At 41.1% G+C, this 22,199-nt stretch overlaps 1 protein-coding gene across 6 annotated transcripts; it reads left to right on the top strand.

Annotated features, from left to right (window-relative positions):
* The first annotated feature begins 276 nt into the window (after positions 1 to 276).
* Positions 277 to 18,906, top strand: LOC131241011 (putative lipase YDR444W). 6 transcript variants are annotated; one of them, XM_058239614.1, is made up of 12 exons: positions 606 to 740; positions 962 to 1,360; positions 4,030 to 4,189; positions 5,926 to 5,993; positions 6,202 to 6,272; positions 6,391 to 6,654; positions 14,274 to 14,437; positions 16,364 to 16,419; positions 16,556 to 16,608; positions 18,216 to 18,384; positions 18,480 to 18,577; positions 18,688 to 18,906. In XM_058239614.1, exons 2-12 carry the CDS (start codon positions 1,120 to 1,122, stop codon positions 18,790 to 18,792), a joined length of 1,449 nt encoding a protein of 482 aa, XP_058095597.1. In that variant the 5' UTR covers positions 606 to 740; positions 962 to 1,119; the 3' UTR covers positions 18,793 to 18,906. The 6 variants fall into 6 exon arrangements, with proteins under 6 accessions (XP_058095599.1, XP_058095600.1, XP_058095597.1 ...); XM_058239615.1 differs by having other exon boundaries at positions 4,045 to 4,189; XM_058239616.1 differs by lacking the exon at positions 962 to 1,360 and having other exon boundaries at positions 277 to 740.
* Positions 18,907 to 22,199: the final 3,293 nt, after the last annotated feature.

The following is a 22,199-nucleotide window of genomic DNA, read 5'->3' on the forward strand; positions in this document are numbered from 1 at the left end:
AGGTTATATATATATATATATATATATATATATATATATATATATATATATATATACACACACACACACACACACACACACATCCGAATCCAAGTCGAGTTGGTTTCAAGTCGAAAATGAACTAATCAAGTTTCGGGTCAAGTTGGGTCAAAGTAATGGGTAACACAAACTTGACTTGATTTGAGTTCGGATTGGACGAAGCCTACTCAGTTCGACCGACTCACTCATTCGGTTCAGATCGAGTCGGGTTCGAACGAGTCGAGTCGTCCCGTGCCCAGCTCTTGACACAACAGACAAACGGTGCAGATTACTGCAACATGCGCCCCACTAATCAGAAAGAAGAAGAAGAAGCGTGTGTACTTTGCAAAGGTCCGGGCTACGTACTGTTAATTTCCTACCAAAAATAGCGGGGGCGTCGTCTCTAGCGCATTTTGGTTTTTCCACCCATCCCTCTGCAGCTGGCGCGTCTTCCGTCAGTGAAAAGGCAGGGCATGGAAGGCACGGGCAAGATTATGCGATGAGGATGAGGATGATGACGGCATAACGGAAAACGAGAAAAAAAAAAAAGCATATCCGTTTTTTTACTTTTATGGCTTCTGCATCCCTTATCCACGGATGCTATAACTCCTCCCCTTCCTTCAAGCTCAGGAACGGCGGACACGTGCCTTCTCCTCCTCCGTCGAATCCTTTCTCCTTCTTCGATCGCCACGGATTCTCTTTCAATCTAGGCAATTTCTCAGGTACTCTCTTTCATTTTTATCTTGCTGATTCGAATTCGAATTCGAATTCTCTCTGTCGGTCTGTCTGTGTCTGTGTTTGGATTTTGATGGAATTAGGGCCAAAAATTGGAGGAATTTAATTAGAGCGTGTTTGGATGCACTATCGAATTGAATTGCAATTATTAGTCTTTTGAAGTTGAAATGGCTGGATTTTGATTTACTCGGCTCCGAATTGCGATTAGGTTAGTTCTGATTTCAGCTTGAAGAGGAATGCAACTATGTTTCGAGAAAGCCAAGCATCGTTGATTTTGGTTGATTCGATTTGCTTGTGCATCCATAAGACCCTCTTGATGCTACTTGTGTGACGTGTGGCACGCATGTGTAACGTGGGCCGTTCATCATGTGGGTGCTGCTGTGGATGTTGGCTGGTGCAACATTGGTGGTTCTGTTCATCAGGAGGGCGGCGTATGTAGGCTGCACGCAACATGTGTGGTGTGACAGTGAGGTGGACATGTACGAGATCCTACAATATCCAAGCAGTCCAGCAAGTGGGCCTGATCATAGTTCTTGCCTAAAATCGGATTGGTCTGCTTGTCAAGTGGGAAATTACGTTAGAAATAGGTGCATCATGTATGCCTTAGGTAACTTCATTCAAGTTTTTTGTTGTTGTTGTTGTTCTTCTTCTTCTTTGACATAGATTGTTTCATGAGCTTTGCCCTAGCTAATTAGTGTACTGACCTGATTCTTGGGTCAGAACATTGATGCCATGGGGCCCTTATGATGGATAAACTGGATTCATACTTATGTGCCGTGGTGGCACATGGTGTACTGTGTACTTGAGCTGCCTTATACACGCATGCAGGCTTTGCAAAGCTCTATATAGGAAGGTTAGGTGAAATTAATCAATGGTTAGTATTCAACATACAATTGTAGCATACCTGATTAGCGGATTGGCCACCTTTCTCTGAATTGGGTCACCTACACCATTGGGCCTGCCTGGTTGACAACCCAAATCCCTAACATATGCGGAACATTGGCAACATGCCTGGCAATAGGATTCTAACAATGCTCCCATGTGTGGTGCCTGTATTTCTCTTAGATTTATGAAGATGCAGATGCAGATGACATTGGTTTCTAGTTGCAATAGAATTGTGTCAGAGTGTTCGCCATAAAGAAGCTAACCTCTTCCCTTAGGTGAATGTATATTCCATATTCTCCCTTTTCTGGTCACCCCATCTAACACGTTTGCTGTATCTGCTGAATTTGCCTATGTGCTCCAAGTTAAGCCAATAAATTGATTCATGGTGTAGTCCAGGTTGAGTGGATCGAATTCACAACTTTTTTTAGCTTAAACTTCCCCAAAGTTCACTAGATTACAGAGGCAAAGCAGATAGGACCATGTCTTCAATGAATGAAAACTGTAAAAGGAGGGCATGTCCATGTATGAAGATGTTGAAGGTCTTGGCCATATCTTTGCAAGATGGTCTAATATGTCATTTTCGATACTAATAACATGCAAAAATCAACATTCACGCCAGAAGCATCTCTTATCGGCAGAAGTGCATGATTGTATCTCCTGGTAAGCACCTTTACTTCTTCTTAAAACTTTGTAAATATTGAGAATACGTCCTTCAATCAAAGGCAAGGGGGCTAGGTTTGAAGTCAATCAAAGTGGTGAGGGGACTAGAGTAAGGTTAGAAGAAGTCTCGTGCTAGGGACTAATGGAGTCATCACGGCTGACAAGTGGAGCTAACGAGAGAGGGTTTGGAGTTTGGTCTGGGAAGGTTATTCAAAATAGGCACATATTTTTCATCTTCTTTGACATCATTTGTGGGGCACAAGTGGAAGATAAACGCATACAACATGACCAACATGTATCACATGCCCTTGTTCATTGTGTTATTGTTCTAGTCCTTCTCCATCAAGAAAGAGTAACTTATGCATATAGTTGAAGTTTGTGGTAACCCTAAACTCTGATGGTAAACTTCACAAAAAATCAAACCATGAAGTTTGTGTAAAGTTTTAAATCACCTCTGTCTTGGGGCATGTTCGGAAACATGGAATCCAAGGTAAAAGAAAGAAAAGAATGATAATCATGCAATGATGATTTCCATAAGAACTATTGAAACATGGAATCCAATTTCGAGGTTTTTTTTATTATATATATTTATGTTTACAGATACCATTGTAGACACTCATATTCATCTCACAATCTCACCTAGTTTATTGTGCCATGAATCCAAAATATGAAAATGTGCAATGATTGTTGGGTGGAATCCGCCCTTTTCTTTGCTATCAAACAACACAAAAAGTTACATAAAAGGAAAGCCCTTTTCCACTGTTTGGCATGGAATCCATGGTTTAAAGACATGGCATTAGGGACTCATCCATACTAATGTTGGTTTGCCCCTATTTGAATTTACCATTAAATATACATACTTAAAGCGGGCTTTATTTTCCAATTTTATCTTTGTTTGTCCTAGTTGTCTGCATATGATTCCACATGCCACCAATGACGAGTTGGCATGTATCACACAATAGCTGCCATAGAAGTTAACCTGGTTTTGGTGATTGGCATCAGTGAAAAGCTGTGGCATTTGATGTGATGCCATCATGGTTGTTGTGGTGGTTGAGTTGGTTAATTAAAAGCTTACTCGAAGAGAAGAAAAAAAGCAGTAAGTTATTGGGAAGGATGCTTTTTATGATCGATCCATTGCCTAAGGACATCTATTTCCAGGTTGGTAAAAATCCGGGGTATTACATTTTTTGACTGAATTGCCAACTAAAGCAGGATGATGTGCAGTCCCGGTTTGAAAACATTGGTTCAAATCTGACAAGCTGAGTGTTCTATAGAAATCCGTGTCCAATACACTCTGAACAGTTATCCCATCTGTCGGCCTTTTCCTTTTCTATTTTCTTTTCTGGCCATCCTAGCCAGGAAATATAGCAGTAAATATAATAGAAAGTTGAAAGCAGGGGAAAAAAAAAAAAACCTTTAGTAGCTAGGAGAATGAAGCAATGATAAGGTCCCCATGCATTAACTTTGATGCATAGTAATCCGGGTTCTTCCCCCATGAAATTGACAAATCATGCATGTTCATCTCAAAACTGTCCCCATGTATTTTATTTTATTTGTCTGGTGTTATTCTGATTCTAAATGTCAAAGGTTTGAGATCCATTGCCAAAGTGTCATTTGAGTATTTGGTCTTCATTTATGGAAAATTAATATTGGCATGCATGGTCTTATTTATTCAGTATATGATATTTTCTACCATCGAATACACTTGCCATTTTTGCTGAATGGTGTCAGCTAAACTGTGTGCAGGCCTGAATGGTTCTTGGAAAAATATGAGCTTTAGAGTTCATGCAATGAGTGCTACCCAGGGAAATGTTGCAACACCCAAGGGCATTTCAAAGTTGAAACATGAACCTGATCATCTCGTTGTCCTTGTTCATGGCATCTTGGCTAGGTAAATAAGTACATCTATAAACATCGACAATGTTCCTCTTCTGGCATGGTGTCAACAAGTCTAATATTTATAGAGAGTGCACACTTAAAAATTTCCAGAAAAAATTTAGGCAATGATCATCTACAACTATATTATAGTTGTTTAATCTTCATTCTTTCATACCGTGATTCCCTAATGACTTAATGCCCTGGCTATCAGATTTCCTCTTTAGTTACATAGCGATAACATCACCTTGGGTCCTGTAAATTTTTGCAAAGAACATTAAAAAACAATAATCTTTAGCAAGAAACTGTATATACTTGTAGCAGTTGCAGTGAACAAAATTGCCTCAATTCGTAACATGAAAGCAAAAGAAAAGCATACAAGAAGATAATCCACCCCTTGTGACATCTGTCGACCACCTCCACTGATTGGACTGAAGAGATCCGAGGGAGGGACCTTTCCAGTATTTAACTAAGTGTTACAGCTTTATAGAGATTCCGGTCATTTCGGTCTCAAGTTTTGAGAAACTATGAAAATTGAAGTTTGCCATGTCGCTCTTAAAAAGTTTATGTGGAATTTCTCATGCCCTATTTTTGCCAACCTTCTTACTTAAATAGTGGAGTCTGCTTTTACATGTGAACAAAGGCACTCAAGAGGCATTTGATGCACAGGACAGAAGAGTCGAAGCAAAACTATTCATACCGATTTTGAGGTCCAAACCTTGAAGCCACACCAAACCTGGACTTTCCAATGTAGAGCTATTTTATGAGTCCCACTGAATATCGTCATTTAGGTGGAGCCACACCATCAGAGGGAGAATCTCTCCCCACATTCTGGCCATAGTAGCAAAGAAAAAAAAATGGCCATGACATCTCAAGGCTTGATTATCCCTCCACCCCTACACGGGCGAAAATAAAAAAGAAGGAAGTTCGCTGCTATAGTGCATACTGTAGCACGTCTTTTTATGGAATTTTTACTGAAGGATCACCCTTTTATAGAAAATGCCTTCATAAAAAAGAAAAAAATAAATAGATAAATAAATAACTTCTAAAACCCTATTTAATAAAATAAAAACCCTAAAATTATTATAAACCCTGATTGATTGAAATAGGATCTTTTATGTATTTGAAAATGTGTAGCCCATGTGGGTCCCACTTATGACTAAACAACCCAATGGTGCCATCGTTGCCCACTTTGGAGTTACAACAGCATTCTAAGCTTTTCCAAGATAAAACAATAGACATTGTTTATCCCTTTATGCGCTTAGCCTGTTCTCATTGAAAATCAATACGTAGACAGCTCCATTTTGTTTGGTCCAATCGTTCATTTTGTGGGCACATCCATACTTGCAGTTGGGGTTTTAAATCAGTTTTTTAAGCTTCTATACGGACAAGATCCTGTAGTAAGTTTCTAACCACACCAATCATCATCATCACCATAATAGCCTTGTCCCAGATATTTGGGATTGGCTTGACGAATCCTGTTTCACCAATTGTTTGAGTCATGATTCTTCCATATAGTAGCTTGGCAAAAGTTTGGGTGCAGCTGAGACCCTGATATTAGCCCTTCTCTTTCACCTGAACCAGGACAGGCAGGTGCAATTGCTACCAGGGCAGACTTTTCTAACATGCCAATAAAAAAAGATGTCGTAAATGTAGTTATAACGCATTAAAATATTTACTTTTCACTGTTCAATTTGTTCTCTTTTTTCAAACATAAGTTGTTTAATTACACTGATCTCATGGATAATGCAGCCCTAGTGACTGGACATATGTAGAAGCAGAACTGAAAAGGCGCTTGGGAAGCAACTTTTTAATCTATGGTATGGCTATGTGCATTGTTATGTCTGTTTATATTTTCTTCAAAGCAACTGGTTGCTAGTGTGGTATAACATTGCCCTTTTTGTGTATGATTTTATGTGCCACCAGTCTATTAAGTTGGATGTTTTTCAGAAGTTTTCAATTTTGTGATACAATATCAAGAAATTTTGCTTCTAATGCAAAAGACCTAAAATGCATCTCTCAATGCAGCAAGTTCATCTAATACCTACACTAAAACCTTCACTGGAATCGATGGAGCTGGGAGGCGATTAGCAGATGAAGTGAGTCTTGATATGTTTATTTCATCGGGTGCTCCTAGTAAATATGTTAAATTAACTAAATTCTCATGTTGAGATTGTTAGTTGCCTTTATTGTTGCATGATTGCATTCTCGGGACAGGTCATGCAAGTGGTCCGAAAGACAGAAAGCTTGAAAAGGATCTCTTTCTTAGCTCATTCTCTTGGTGGCTTGTTTGCAAGATATGCAATTGCTGCTCTCTATTCTTCAAATGCCTTTGGTAAGCCAGAGAATCCTGCCGGCCACATAAATGGGAACCCTGAAAAATCTACAAATGCTTTGAAACTAGGTGCAATTGCTGGACTGGAGCCAATCAATTTTATTACCTTGGCAACTCCACATTTAGGCGTGAGAGGAAAAAGGCAGGTATGCTTCTGACAAGTGACAAGTATAGTTTACATAATTTGTTTCTGTATCCATCGTATAAATTGTTTGAGTCACATTGTATTTTGCACCCATCATCATGTCTTTTGTTCTAGGTGATTTTTATTTGAAGTTATTTCTGTTTAATCAATGGTTTTATCTCAACTAACTCTTTTCAGCTGTTATCATTGTAAGGGAATTTTTATGTTTTTCCAGTCTTGGACAACCACTTTGACGCAGGACAGCCCTAATTATGATGCATGCTCATGGAGATAATTAAACAGCGGAAATAAAAGGAATAAATGATCTAAAATTCTAACAGTAATCATCATAACTGAGAAAATCATAAAGGAAATATGCAATGGAGCGGGCCATCACTACAACCATGGAGTATGGAATTCAATTACTACTTAGGTTGGATCCGGCGAGGGATGAGACCTCCCGATCTTGCATGGTCACACCCAATCGATCAATGAAGATCACTAGTCCGAAGAACCAAGAAGTTTCTCGGATTAGGGATTTGAGAATTTGGGGATTTAGGGTTTAGATCGGTTCTCAAGATTTTGATCGAAGAAGAATTAGCCAAAACTGAAAAATAGAAGGAAGAAAGTTATTATCTTGAGGAAGTTGGAGGGGCACAAGAAGAAATTTAGAAGAAGAAGATCAAGGGGAGAGAAGAAGCACCATTAGAGAGAAGAGAGGAAGGAGGCAACCAAAGGGTTTGCTTTTCATTAATCAATAGTTAAAATTCGTGTTTAGGGCTTTAGCCCACTTAAATAGCAAATAAAGACATAAAATTACTAAAATACCCTAGAATAAGCAAATAAAGACATAAAATTACTAAAAGACCCCTAACTAAGTCAAAAACACGCAAATAACATAAGTATGGAAAAGTTTGGGCGCTCGGTCTTCTTTCTCCAATCTTCCTTCACATGTGTCTTCCCTAAGTGGGGTCTTCTATATGTCTAATCACATGTGAAAGGTCTTCAGCTCCTCAATAGTCGCATATCCACAAGAACGGCACTTGTGGTTGGCGCTTTCTTCGTTGGTACACCTTGAATGCACTTGTGTCCGCATCAATTCCCCTCGGGTGAGAAAAACTCGACTCCGACGAGTTGAAACTTTTATAGCGCTCGAGTAGATCTGGATCAATACTTTGCAATGCGTCGCCCGACAGCCACGTAGATTCAGACGATGGTTTGTTCTTCCACTTGACAAGATACCTTTGGAAACCCCCATCTCTCGTGGATACTATCTCGTCATCCAAGATTTCATCAATTGCTTCTTTATGGGTAATGGGTGGAGGAGGGGGTGGAAGGGGTTGGGTAGCAAACTCAGAAAAAGGCCATGAAAGGGACGATGTATCAACAATGGGAGTATGGGCACAGACTAGATCTTCCACATTAAAAGTTGGATTAATGCTCATTTCAGATGGAAGGTCAACTCGATACGCGTTGGACCCAACCTTTTGTAATATCTTGAATAATCCAGCACTACGCGCTTGTAATTTCTTTGCAGATCCTTGAGAGAATCGCTCTGGCCTTATTCGCACCATTACAGTCTCCTTCTTGAAATTCTTGCACTCTACGATGAGAATCAGCTGAAACTTTATAATCATCATTGCTCTTATTTAACCGTTGTCTAATATGTGTATGCAAATCATGAATATGGCGTGCGAATGCATCGGCTGACTCAGAAGACCTTTGGGTAACAGACATAGGTAAGAGATCTATGGGCATTCTAGGTTTATAACCACTTACAATTTCAAAAGGACTCAACCCTGTAGATCTATTAACTGACCCATTATAAGCAAGTTCAGCAGTTGGTAAAATTAGGTCCCAAGTCTTAACATGTTCACCCACTAGACAACGTAGAAGATTTCCAAGGCTACGGTTTACCACTTCAGTTTGACCATCTGTTTGTGGGTGGTAAGCAGCAGAAAATTGCAAACGAGTTCCCATAATGTGCCACAGTGTCTTCCAAAAATAGCTAGTAAATCGAACATCACGATCAGACACTATGGTTTTAGGTAACCCATGGAGACGCACTACACCATCAAAAAAGATACGAGCAACATGAGACGCATCTGACGTCTTCGAACATGGGAAGAAATGCGCCATTTTAGAAAAACGGTCCACAACGACAAAAACGGAATCGTGTTTTTTTATAGTCTTGGGAAGCCCGAGCACGAAGTCCATACTAATGTCCTGCCACGGAGCATGTGTCACTGGCAATGGCGTGTACAGCCCGGTATTTTGCTTTCTTTGCTTTGTCAGCTGACATGTTCGACACTGCCCTAAAACTTTGGCTACGTCTCGCTTGAGGCTTGGCCAATAGAAACGATCTTCCACGAGGGCAATGGTCTTATCACGACCAAAATGGCCAGCTATCCCTCCTGAATGAAGCTCCCAGATGAGGAATTCATGAAGGGACATACGGGGAATACAAAGTCTATCTCCTTTGAAAAGAAAGCCATCTTTAAGAACATATTCACCCATAATATGCTGGTCACTAGAGAGCGACGCGTAAGTACCCCCAAAATCAGGACATATGGGGTATTCATCTTTCAGTTGCTCAAATCCGACTACCTCTACACTCAAGGAGTTGAGCAACGCCACTCTCCTACTAAGGGCATCCGCTGGTTTGTTTTCAACCCCGGCCTTGTGTTTCAAAACAAACGAATATTCCTGAAGAAACGCTACCCACTTGGCATGCCTTGGGTTGAGTTTCTTCTGAGAATGCAAATATCTCAAAGCCTCATGGTCAGAAAACAAAACGAATTCTTGCGGTAGGAGGTAGTGTCGCCAATGTCTCAGGGATTGCACTATCGCATAAAATTCTTTGTCGTAAGTGGAGTATTTTTGTTTTGCCTCATTCAGTTTTTCACCGAAATAGGCCACTAGGTGTCCTTCTTGACTCAACACTCCACCTATACCGACACCAGACGCATCGCACGTTACTACAAAGACTTTAGAAAAGTCAGGTAGACGCATGACAGGAGCTTCCACCATCTTGCCCTTAATTTCTTTAAAAGCCTTGACGGCGGCTTTAGACTACACGAACTCTCCCTTTTTCATGCACTCGGTAATGGGAGCCATGATCGTGCTAAAACCCCTAATGAACCGACGATAAAAAGTTGCTAGGCCGTGAAAACTTCGTACCTCATGAATGTTCCTTGGTTCTGGCCACTCAACTATGACCCTGACTTTTTCAGGGTCTGCTCGCATCCCTTCAGATGACACTATAAATTCTAAGAACACAACTTGGCTAGACATGAATGCACATTTCTTAAGATTAGCGTACAACTTTTCCTTCCTAAGGACACTACAGACCTTCTTTAAATGTTCAAGGTGTGATTCCTTAGTGGTACTATAAATAAGAATATCGTCAAAGTACACCACTAGGAATTTTTCCATGAACGGCCTCAAAGCTTGTGTCATCACCCGCATGAAAGTACTGGGTGCGTTAGTCAAGCCGAAGGGCATGACCAACCACTCATACAGCCCATCTTTCGTCTTAAACGCCGTCTTCCACTCATCTCCTGGGCGTATACGGATTTGGTGATATCCACTCTTGAGGTCTATCTTAGAGAATATAGTGGACCTGGCCAACATGTCAAGCATATCATCAAGTCTAGGTATAGGGAACCTATACTTGACAGTAATTTTGTTTATGGCACGGCTGTCCACACACATGCGCCACGTGCCGTCTTTCTTTGGCGTCAACAATGCAGGCACGGCACACGGACTCATACTCTCTTGGATGAAACCCTTTTGCAGAAGCTCATCAACTTGCTTCTTCAACTCTGCATGCGCTGCAGGGTTCATCCTGTAGTGAGGAAGGTTCGGTAGAGTAGACCCTGGGACAAGATCAATGGCATGCTGTATGTCCCTCATAGGTGGCAACTCATTCGGTAAGTCTTCAGGAAATACATCACTGTATTCCTTCAGGACCGAGGTCACCTCACAGGGCAACTCTGATGGAACCTCAGGTGTAATTTCTCTAGCCACAAGGGCATACACCATAGAATCCTCCTTAGCCTCTTTTTCAAACTCTCTTGCGCTGATTATATGTAAAGACTTCGGTTTGGATTTCCCCATTTCTCTAGGCTCACTTGCCTTCTCATCTTTCTTCTTCCCTAGTGTATTCTCAGGTGGCATGGGATTAAGTTTGATCTTTTTACCATTATACATAAAAGTACACGCATTCGAACGGTTAAAGATCGTGACATCATTATCGAATAGCCACGGTCTACCTAGGATAACATGTCTCATATCCATAGGTAAAACATCACACTACAGGGACTCTTTGTATGACCCAAACTCGATGGGGACTAGACATTGCTGGGTGACAGGTAGGGATGTCTTGTCAACCCAAGAAACTTTATACGGGTCTGGATGAGGTGTGATTTCAGTTTTAAGCGATCTAAGGTGCTAGTGGAAATCACATTCTGACAACTTCCACTGTCCACTATCACCTTACAATTCTTTTCACCACATTTGGCAATAGTGTAGAAGATAGTGCTTCGACGCCAGTCAGCACTACTTCTAGACTGAGCTAACACACGCCTGACTACTGCAAGTGTTGCTTCTCCATCCACTTCTTCTTCATCAGTAAGTCCTCCTTCAGGGTGATACTCTTCAACTTCATAATCACCCTGGTCATCTCCACCCTCGTGGGACTCGCATATAACTAAGGCTCTCCCACGGCTCTTCGTAGGACACTGATTAGACATGTGGCCAAGGTTGCCACACTCATAGCACCTCACTTGGCTCATGTTACTAGGACCGGCACCAAGAACCCCTTTGCCCTTGTCCTCCCTAGGCCTAGGCGGAATGGTCGCCTGTGCCCGAGGTTGATTACCAATATTAGGTCTAGTTCCTTGGGAACTAGATCTAGCATTGGAGTCTCGGGACTCAAAACGATGAACGACAGGAGCCTTCAGATATTGCTCTAACTCCTGCACGACTTGATATGCTTCATCTAAGTCCGTTGAGGGCCGAGTAATAAGCTCGCGCTGAAGATTCACACAAAGGCCCATCTTGAAACGCGAGAGCGTTACTAGAGGGTCTTCTCGGATATCACATCGCATCACATACTCTTCAAATTTAGCGATGTAGTCAGCGGCAAGCATTGACCCTTGGCGTAAGGATTGCCATTGATCAAGGAGCTTCTGACAGTATGAGAGAGGAAGGTACTTCTCCTTTAACTTTTCTTTCATCTCATACCAATGTGTAATAGGGGCTCTACCAACTCTCTCTATCCTACGCTCGGTGTTAGTCCAGAAGAGCTTGGCTTGACCCACAAGCTTCATCTTAGCAAATCGCATTTGACGGTTTTTTGACATGCCATACCACTCAAAGTAGTGGTCCATGTCAGCAACCCAGTCAAGGAACGCCTTGGGATCCAAGCGTCCATCAAAACTCGGGGCCTCAACTCTCACACTCTTCATCGCATGCTCATCTGGATCATAACGGTCTTGATGACCACATGTGGCTCGTGCCTCTCGCACCACACCACGACCGTTACCACAATCTCTATCCTCACTACCACCACGTGTGGCAGCACGTTCTTCAATGATTCCTTCCACTTGGGAGTGCGCATCTTCCCCTACAGCGGGGTTTTCCTTTTGGGACGCTTCTAGTTGCTCCACCTTAGTCATGGTAGTGGTAATTTGGTTCTCAAGGCGGGCAAACTCACGCCTTTGACCCGCTTCTAGGGCGATTATCTTTTGTATCAATTGAGCAAGTTGCTCAGATAACTGCTCGTTATTCATGGTAGGTTGAAGTCCGAAACCTCTACCTCTTCTCGTGGGCATACAATGAAGACTTGAACCAAACTCTACCTAACTAGACTACTAGGTGTTATGACTTTCAAGATGAATGCGATGAATGCAAAAATACGATGAACTGACAAAATTAAGTTGAAACAGGAAACAACTCAAATCTGAAAATTTTCCAGATTAGGAACTTTCCAAAATTGGAAAGTTTCTAAAATTGAAAACTTTCTAAACCTCGAACTTTCCTAAGTTAAACCTAAAAATCGAAACCCTAATTTGATAACTCGATTTAGACAAAAACCATGCAAGCCTAGGCTTTGATACCAAATTTGACGCAAGACAGCCCTAATTATGATGCATGCTCATGGAGATAATTAAACAGCGGAAATAAAAGGAATAAATGATCTAAAATTCTAACAGTAATCATCATAACTGAGAAAATCATAAAGGAAACATGCAATGGAGCGGGCCATCACTACAACCATGGAGTATGGAATTCAATTACTACTTAGGTTGGATCCGGCGAGGGATGAGACCTCCCGATCTTGCATGGTCACACCCAATCGATCAATGAAGATCACTAGTCCGAAGAACCAAGAAGTTTCTCGGATTAGGGATTTGAGAATTTGGGGATTTAGGGTTTAGATCGGTTCTCAAGATTTTGATCGAAGAAGAATTAGCCAAAACTGAAAAAGAGAAGGAAGAAAGTTATTACCTTGAGGAAGTTGGAGGGGCACAAGAAGAAATTAGAAGAAGAAGATCAAGGGGAGAGAAGAAGCACCATTAGAGAGAAGAGAGGAAGGAGGCAACCAAAGGGTTTGCTTTTCATTAATCAATAGTTAAAATTCGTGTTTAGGGCTTTAACCCACTTAAATAAGTAAATAAAGACATAAAATTACTAAAATACCCCTAGAATAAGCAAATAAAGACATAAAATTACTAAAAGACCCCTAACTAAGTCAAAAACACGCAAATAACATAAGTATGGAAAAGTTTGGGCGCTCGGTCTTCTTTCTCCAATCTTCCTTCACATGTGTCTTCCCTAAGTGGGGTTTTCTATATGTCTAATCACATGTGAAAGGTCTTCAGCTCCTCAATAGTCGCCTATCCACAAAAGGACGGCACTTGTGGTTGGCGCTTTCTTCGTTGGTACACCTTGAATGCACTTGTGTCCGCATCACACTTTCTGACTCTTTAGCACCTACATGGTTCGTAGTGTAAGGTATAATCTATAATCCTGCAGTCAAATACAAATTTTACCTTTCCTTTTGAATCTTTAATAATGGTTCCACTCACATTTCCCTGCTTCCTGGATTCTAGATGGAATGTTAGGGGTTGTTTGGCTGCATGGATTTGTGTTCTGACTTAAGAATCCAAATCCTGGGTTTTTAAACCTGGATTTTGCATTCCTTTAATTGTGTTTGGCAGCCTGGATTTTCAATCCTGTGGAATTGAGAGATTAAAGAGAGGAAGAGAGTAGTTATCACAGTTGGAGAGGGTTGAAAATCCCGGATTCTGCGCCCCGACTTTTCTCTTGCCTTTTAAAAAGGACCCTCTTAAGGATTTTCAATTCAAGTTGGATTTGAAGTATAGGATTTGGGGGGATGCCAAACGTGATTTTGATTGACAATCCTAGATTCCGATTCCTAACTGCCCAAAACCAATGCTGCCTGACGACCTAATAGTTAATAATGAAGAGTGTGTCCAAGATATTTTAATGGGTGGTTTCTCAAAAATATCAAAGAAATTGGTCTTTAAAATGAAAGTCTAAATGCACTTCATGACTGCACTTTTGACAGATATTGAATAACTGAAAAGTCTGCTGGTTATATTTTTTCTTCAGTTTCCATTTCTCTTGGGAGTTCCCTTATTGGAAAAGCTTGCTCCACCTATAGCTCCCTTTCTGATTGGCCGAACCGGTCGTCAGCTGTTCCTAACAGATGGTAGACCAAGCAAACCACCTCTCCTTCTAAGAATGGCGTCTGATTGTGAAGATGGAAAGTTCTTGTAAGTCAAGCAAACATTACACACACACACACAGAGCAATGGTCTGGTGCGCAGGAGACCATTGCTCTCTCTCTCTCTCTCTCTCTCTCTCTCTCTCTCTCGTGGAGCACCGACCTTAGTGGTAGGTTGATGTCACCAAGTACTGTGGGCCCCATCATATGTATGTGTTATATCCTCACCGTTAATCCATTTTGTGAGATCATTTTAGGGCATGGCCCAAAAATTAGGCAGATCCAAAGCTCAAGTGGAACACACCACAGAAAGTAGTGGGGATTGAATGCCTACTATTGAAAACTTCTTGCAGGACACAAAAGTTTTGGATAAGCTGATATTTGTTTTTCCCCTTTGTTTTGGGTCTGAGTGAGCTTATGAACAAGTTGGATGGTGAATAAAAATCATGGTGGGCCATAGGATGCTTTCAATGATGGATGTCACTGTGGCAACTGGTTTCTGTGAAGTGGTCCACCTGAGCTTTGGATCTGACTCATTTTTTGGGCCCATAAATGATCTCACAAAATGGATTGATGGTGTGGATATAACACAGACATCATGGTGGGGCCCACTGAACTTGATGACCTCGATCGGTGGTGTGTAGCGTACCATGCAATCCGCTTCTGGCTCCGGGGCCTGGCCGGTTCAGGTGTGCTCCATGGCATGTTTTGTGAAATCCACCTGGACCACCAAGTGCGTCATCCCATGTTAGGCCCAAGGCTCACATATCAGCCCTATTTGTGATTCAAGTGGGCCATACTAAGGTTAGAACTTTGGAGGGTGAGTGTTGTCCATACACTGTTTCCAATCGGACCGTTCATGAATCGCTGATGGGGCTGATTTTTCATCAGTAGGTTTAAAGTTGGGTCCCTGACCTACTGATTGGAGTAGATTTTAAAAGTACATGATGGTGGGACCCACACTATCCATATAACTCGTCACCAAGAATTTTACATAGAAGGAATGTGCAGTGAGGTAGTTACCCTTTTAACTTGGTGTGAGACTCCGTGGGGCCCATCGTGCTGTATATGTTTTATCCGCACCGTCCATACATTTCTCCAGCTCATTTTAGGCCAAGAGCCCAAAATTGAAGCATTTTCAAAGCTAAGTGAACCACACCAAAGAAAACAATAAAAATTAAACGGCTACCGTTGAAAACTTCATGGATGCCACGAAAGTTTTGGATCACGCTGATATTTGTGTTTTCCATTCTTCCAGGTCTATGTGACCTCATGAACAATTTGGATGACAAATAAATTTCACTGTGCACCCTAGGATGGTTTCAATGGTGGACATTATTATCACCACCTTTTTCTGTGGTAGGGTCCACTTGAACTTAATAAATGCTTCAATTTTGGGCTCATGCCCTAAAATGAGCTGGAGAAACATATGGACGGTGTGGATAAAACACATACATCACGGTTGGCCCCACAGTTGTAACACCATGCTAAAGAGTGGTGACTGCCTCTACATCGACAGCAAAGGATGATATAGTTGGGATTGGCCCACCATAATGTATTTTTAGAATCCACTCCAATCAGCAGGTCAGTGACCCCAATTTTAGGTATAGGGAAGAAAAACCAGCTCTATCCGTGATTAAGGTGGACCACACGATTGGAAGTGTACATGCGATACTCACCCTCCAAATTGATTCCCTTGGTGTGGCCCACTTGAATCACAAGTAAGGTCAATATTTAGGCCTTGGGGCTAACATGGGATGACAAACCTAGTGGTTGGGGTGGATTTCACATAAACTTCACTGTGGAGCCTACTTGAAGTGTCTACAACTCAAGACCGTACTTAAGTATCCTGGGGTTTGTTTCGCAGAAGACTAGCACTCTGTGTGTGTGTGTGTGTGTGTGTGTGTGGGATTTGACTATCCATGTTATCCCACTATTGGAGGGCTTCACTTATAAACTTCGATTTGTCTTTCAGGTCTGCTCTTGGTGCATTCAGATGCCGCATTCTTTATGCCAATGTCTCCTATGACCGTATCCTACTAACTATGTTACCCCTTCAAGCATGATGAATATATATTAGCCAGTCATTTTTAAGTTTCCATAGTATTAAATTGTTTTTTGTATTTTTTATTCTAACTCTGCCAATATTTCCTTGATCATCACATAGATATGGTTGGCTGGCGCACATCCTCTATCAGGAGAGAAACAGAACTTGTTAAGGTGATCTCATGCACATTGAGTTAAATTGCAGTATTCTCTAGTATTTGCACTATGAAACCAGTTATGGGTATTCGACCTTGATTTTATTGACCACCTATTAGAGATGACGAGATGTTCGGTTTTGTTCAGTAGTTTATCGAACTGACCCCGCAATTGGGTAGTCAAGTCAAAACTGAACTAGAAACCAGGTTCAAGTAGCTGAGGACTAATGCCACACTCCCATGTTAGGGCAAACTGTTTTAGCATATAGATTGTAGAACTGTTCTTTTACCTAATGGGGACGTCGATGGACTCATGCATTCTAGACCAGAGATATCAAATATGGATAGCAGAAGCAGCTTATTCCTGTTGCATCCCTGTGCACTGAAAGTAGGATGAACCGTAGGTCCTGCTCATCAGCGAACATATAGTTGATCATCATATAGGATTCTTCATGTTTGGGCCTATTTTTTGCTGATCTAAAATGATCTATCTGCTGAGAGCCATTGTGGATGTGTGATACTGGAGAAATATTGTAGGTTAAAAGATGCCAATCTTTTGATATGTTGGCTCAAAGGTAGTCTACGTTCAACAAAGAATAGATCAAATATTGAAGGGTTAGGTTCTTTCATCTAGGAGATCTATGTGGACCTATCAGATCAATGGTTTGGATAACCTAACATGGCCCCACATGTTTGCAATCATGTTGTGTAAGCAAACTTCAGCTAATTAGTATTGTGGTTGCCCAGCTTTGCTGTGAGCCTGGTAAGCAAAGGGCCAATGTCACTTTCCTGAAATGTCAGCACCACTACAACTACGTTACATTGGCTATTTCTTTTGGTCTACTTGGCATCTTGGGGCCTCTCTAACTTAAATCAGTTTGATAAATTAAGAATTCATGCACTTTCTAACTTTGGCATGTTAGGCCTTTCTTACTTGGATCAGGTGGGTAAAATGAGAATCTGTAGAATGGACTTTGCAAATGTTTAAGTGAAAGCAATGCAAAAAATGATAAGTAAAAATAATAAAATAAAATAACGAAAACAAACTAACAAAAAACCTCATCTTTCACCCCATTGTTTAAAAACTCGAAAACTCTACTCGATATTACATCCAGCCTGGTTGTGTTGACTCGAGGACATGATTTGACTTGACTTAATATCTAATAATTAAAATGGGATTTTAATTACCCTATAGAGTACAGACACTTAAACTATATCAATACAAAAATATGCAGCTAAAAATGACAAAACCACTGTTTGTAACCACTGTTTACTTGATACTCTCTTAAATCAAGCGAGTGACTCGATTCTAGTCATGCCAAGACAGGTTTGAGTTGACCGAACAGGCACCCCAACTCAACAAGTCAGGCCAAGTTTGAACAGAGCCAAACTCAACGAGTTTCACAGTGACTCGGCTCGATTTCTGGTTGAGTCAACTCGTCCAAGTTTTGAGTCTAGTCACCGAGTTTCAGAACTATGTTTCACCCCCTGACAACCCTCATAAAACTTTTTAATAATACCAAAAAGAAGAAGTAAAACTAATATTTACAATAGTTTTTCTCTCCAGTCTTGACTCTCTTTTTTAGGTTTTTTTATTCTCCTTTCTTTTTGGCTACAAAATGGCAGCCCCCACTGCGATCTTTGGATGGTTACAAGCATGTTGTGGATGTGGAGTATTGTCCCCCAATGTCATCTGAGGGCCCCCATTTTCCTCCAGAAGCTGCAAAAGCGAAGGAGGCTGCACAAACTGCCCCCAGCACACAAAACACGTCAGAGTATCATGATATAATGGAAGGTAACTAATGTCACTGGAACCCTTGATTATGCTAATTCCATTGATAGCTGCATTCAATTGCAATGTATTGATAATTTCTGAGTGTCATCAATCAGAGGAAATGATAGGTGGATTACAAAGGCTAGGATGGAAGAAAGTCGATGTCAGCTTTCATTCATCATTTTGGCCATTCTTTGCTCATAACAACATACATGTATGTTTCAAAAGCACATCTCATTTAGGAAATATCCATGCACGCACCCTCCCTTCCTATTTAACCTCCTTTTTTAAATCTGTCTGATGAAGATGACGGTGTTGATTCAGGTGAAAAGTGAGTGGCTGCATAATGCTGGTACTGGAGTGGTTGATCATGTTGCAGACAGTCTCAAAAAGCAAGAGTCCAGCCCCGCCATTGCTGCGAGCCTATAAGTATGCATTTATGTACGCTTTTCTTACTTGAAGCTGTAACATCTTGTAACATAATTACAGAGTACTTGATCTGATTATTTTCCTTGCTCTTAAATAAAGTCTCCTTTTTCCTGATTTTCTTCTTATTCGTAAATGATGCTTTATTACCAAATAATAAACTTTTAGTTCAAAACAACAATAGGATTGTCATACTTTCTACCAATGTTTCAAGGGGCACACTCCAATCACTATGGTGGTACTGGAAACACATGGGGCTCACGTGGTTTGAACGCAATGCTACCCATCCATCAGATGCATCACCCGGAAAACCTCCCAGACCCAAAAAATCAGCCCGATCCAAAACTCAGGTGGGCTACAAATAAGAGAGTGAGATGAGAGTGGACACCCACCAATGATCTATGTGAGGGGCCCAATGTATTGTTTATATGGAATCCAGACTGTTCAGACCCTTTGTTGGGTGTGGATGAAGGGTTGGGCCAAAAATCAGGATGCTTTGCATCTCAGGTCAACTCCTCAAAATAAAGCAATGGTGTGCATCCCATATCAACTTTTTCTACATGCTAGCCCCACCCGAGTCTTTTATCTAGCTGATTTTTCGGTCCCAGGGGTTTTCAGAGGTGATGCATTTGATGGATGTCTTGGTTATGTATAGAAATCATGCCTGCCTCACTTTTGTGTACCTCAGTTTTAAAACCCCAGATTGGACCTCAAAACCATCCAAACAAGTTCACAGGCAACACAAATAAATAAAACGATAGGAATCAAGCGACTGGACCTCAAAACTGTCCAAACAAATTCAACCCGCAGTATAAATAAATAAAACTATAGGAATTATGTGACCAACGCATATACCACAAGTTGATAGTGTGTTTGATTTCTATGAAGTTTTCCAATGGCTCATATCCTACAAAACTCATTTTAAAAATTACCCACAGACTGTTGGACTGGCCAGTCTGACTGTGGACCGGTCCATCTGGACGGTTTGATCGGTTTCCTGCAGAAAACGAGTTCCTAAGTAACTTAAACCGTTCCCATGGTCGGTTCTGGCCCAAAGCAGCAGTCCAACCTTCTGGTCCAGTGCGGGATTTAAAACACTGCTTTCTACAGATATCAGTAAAAACATCTTTAGATTTCAGAAACCATTAAAATGGTGGAGATGGGCTCAAAAGCCCCAACACCTACATAGGGGTGGCAATGGGCTGGCTAAACCCAACAGGTTCCCGAACCCAGCCCGATTTGAGCCGGGTATGGATGTAATTAAGTGGGGGCAGGTGTGGGTGCAGTTTTGGGTATTAATTTGAACCCGATTAATAATTGGCAAGGTGTGGGTGTGCCCTTTTCCATACCTGAACCCAGCCCGAAACCAATTATATTATCCTTTATATAACGTAACATAAATATGCCTAATATTCCAATTAACTTGTAATTAGTACTTACTAATTAGTAAGGACATGTAGCACTTTTTAATTCAAAAATCCATAAAAGGAAATAAAAAAGAAAAAGAAAAAAGTTTAACTTCCTTTGCAATGTCGTGGGATGAGTTTATTATATAACATTTTGCATGCGGGGTCCACCGTGGTGTATGTAGTATGCATCAAATTCACTAAGATTGCCCCACTATGAAGTGGACTCCCAAAGTTTGAGCCGGGCCAACCTTCATGTGTCCTACTAAGTGAATTTGGATGTTTTTGTTCGATTGTCTAATATCGTCTGTAGTGTGGCCCACTTGATGATTGGATTTGTCTGTTTTTTAGGATGTCCCATTGTCGTTGTGAGGCTTACTTGATATATGGGATGGATGGCATGCACACACAGCGATGGCCCTATGCGTAAAGTGACTGATATGCAAATACTAGTGATGGAGTCTGCATAGGCAAGGGTACGTAACGGGTATCAATACCCTAAGGGCCTGTTTGGCCGGGCAGATTGGATGGGATTGGAAGGGATTAGAAGGGATTGGAAGATGGATCCCGGGATTGGCCAGGCGGGCCAAACAGACACGGGATCCTAATCCGGGATATAGCAATCCCATGGATCTTAAGACAATCCACTGACATCACCATCATTACCTTTAAATCCCATACAATCCACCCTTATCCCTTCAAAATTGCCCGGGATGTGTTTGGTTCGAGGGATTGGAAGGTTTAATTCCGGGATTGGCCGGGCGTGCCAAACAGACTGGACATAGCAATTCCGGGATATAGTGATCTCATAGATCTTGCACCAATCCACTGACACAGCTATCATTACCTTGAAATCCGTGCAATCCACTCTAATATCATCCAATCCCATCCAATCTGCCCGGCCAAACAGGCCCTAATGGATATGAGTATGACGGGTATTGATGTGGTACTCATTGGCGGGTATAGGTACCAAACCTGGGCATTGCCATTTCTAAACCTATATACATAACACTGTTATGAAAAATCTCATTCTCAGCAGTTTCTCCAACTGGGAATTGCTAGGATGATTTTCATATTTCGATGGTTTTTTCTCACTATATTGTCGGGAAATCTCACAAGGGGGAAATGACTTAACATGCATAAAAATCCATCCCGTCCTTCAAGTGCATCACCCCTTGTTTAGCCTTGATTCCAAAAGTTCAGGTTCAATGAATACTCAGGTGGCCCACTAATAAAATAATACCTAAAAAACTCTAAATTCACGTGGTATGACCCACCTGTGTTTTGGAATACTATGAATTCTTTCATCCTGATGAAGCACGTACATCAGATGAATGGATTGGATGTCATATAAACATGACTATAGGTCCTACCCAAAACCAATGGGCATCCCATCCCAACTTTTTCCTAAGGTGTGATGTACCTGTTTCATGGATGGACATGATTTTTGTCTTCGGAGGTGAACATAAGGCAGCATGCATGATGGACGGTGTAGATCTTATAAAAGTTCCATCTACATGATGTGGTGTGTGCGCTGGGGTGGGTATATCAAATGCAAAGCCTGTTTGGGAGCGTGGATTTGGAATCTCCTGGATTTGAAATCCTCCTGTCGTGTTTGGCACCATGGATTGGGAATCAATTTTAATCCAAAAGTAACTATGCATTGTATATTTAGTAGGTTTGAATTTAATTACTAAATCAACTTTAATATCTCTAATTAGTAATGTATTTAATATTTGACACAATGTTTGTAATAAGCCCGCTGAAATATATGCTTTGCCTAAAAGTGATGAAAATCAAGTCTGGGATAAGCCACAAGCACAAGATCATGTCTGAGTGACCAACCAACAATTTTTAGCCATTGATTGACATGGACAATGTTTGGACAGTACTGATCATTGCATTAAAGTAATTATAGTAATGCAATTGATAATCTAATTATTTTTGGATATCATTATTGGGCCATGCGTCCAATAGAATAATAGTATGGTGACACACATGTTA

This window comes from Magnolia sinica, chromosome 3, assembly GCF_029962835.1.
Source record: "Magnolia sinica isolate HGM2019 chromosome 3, MsV1, whole genome shotgun sequence".
Taxonomy (NCBI): Eukaryota; Viridiplantae; Streptophyta; class Magnoliopsida; order Magnoliales; family Magnoliaceae; genus Magnolia; species Magnolia sinica.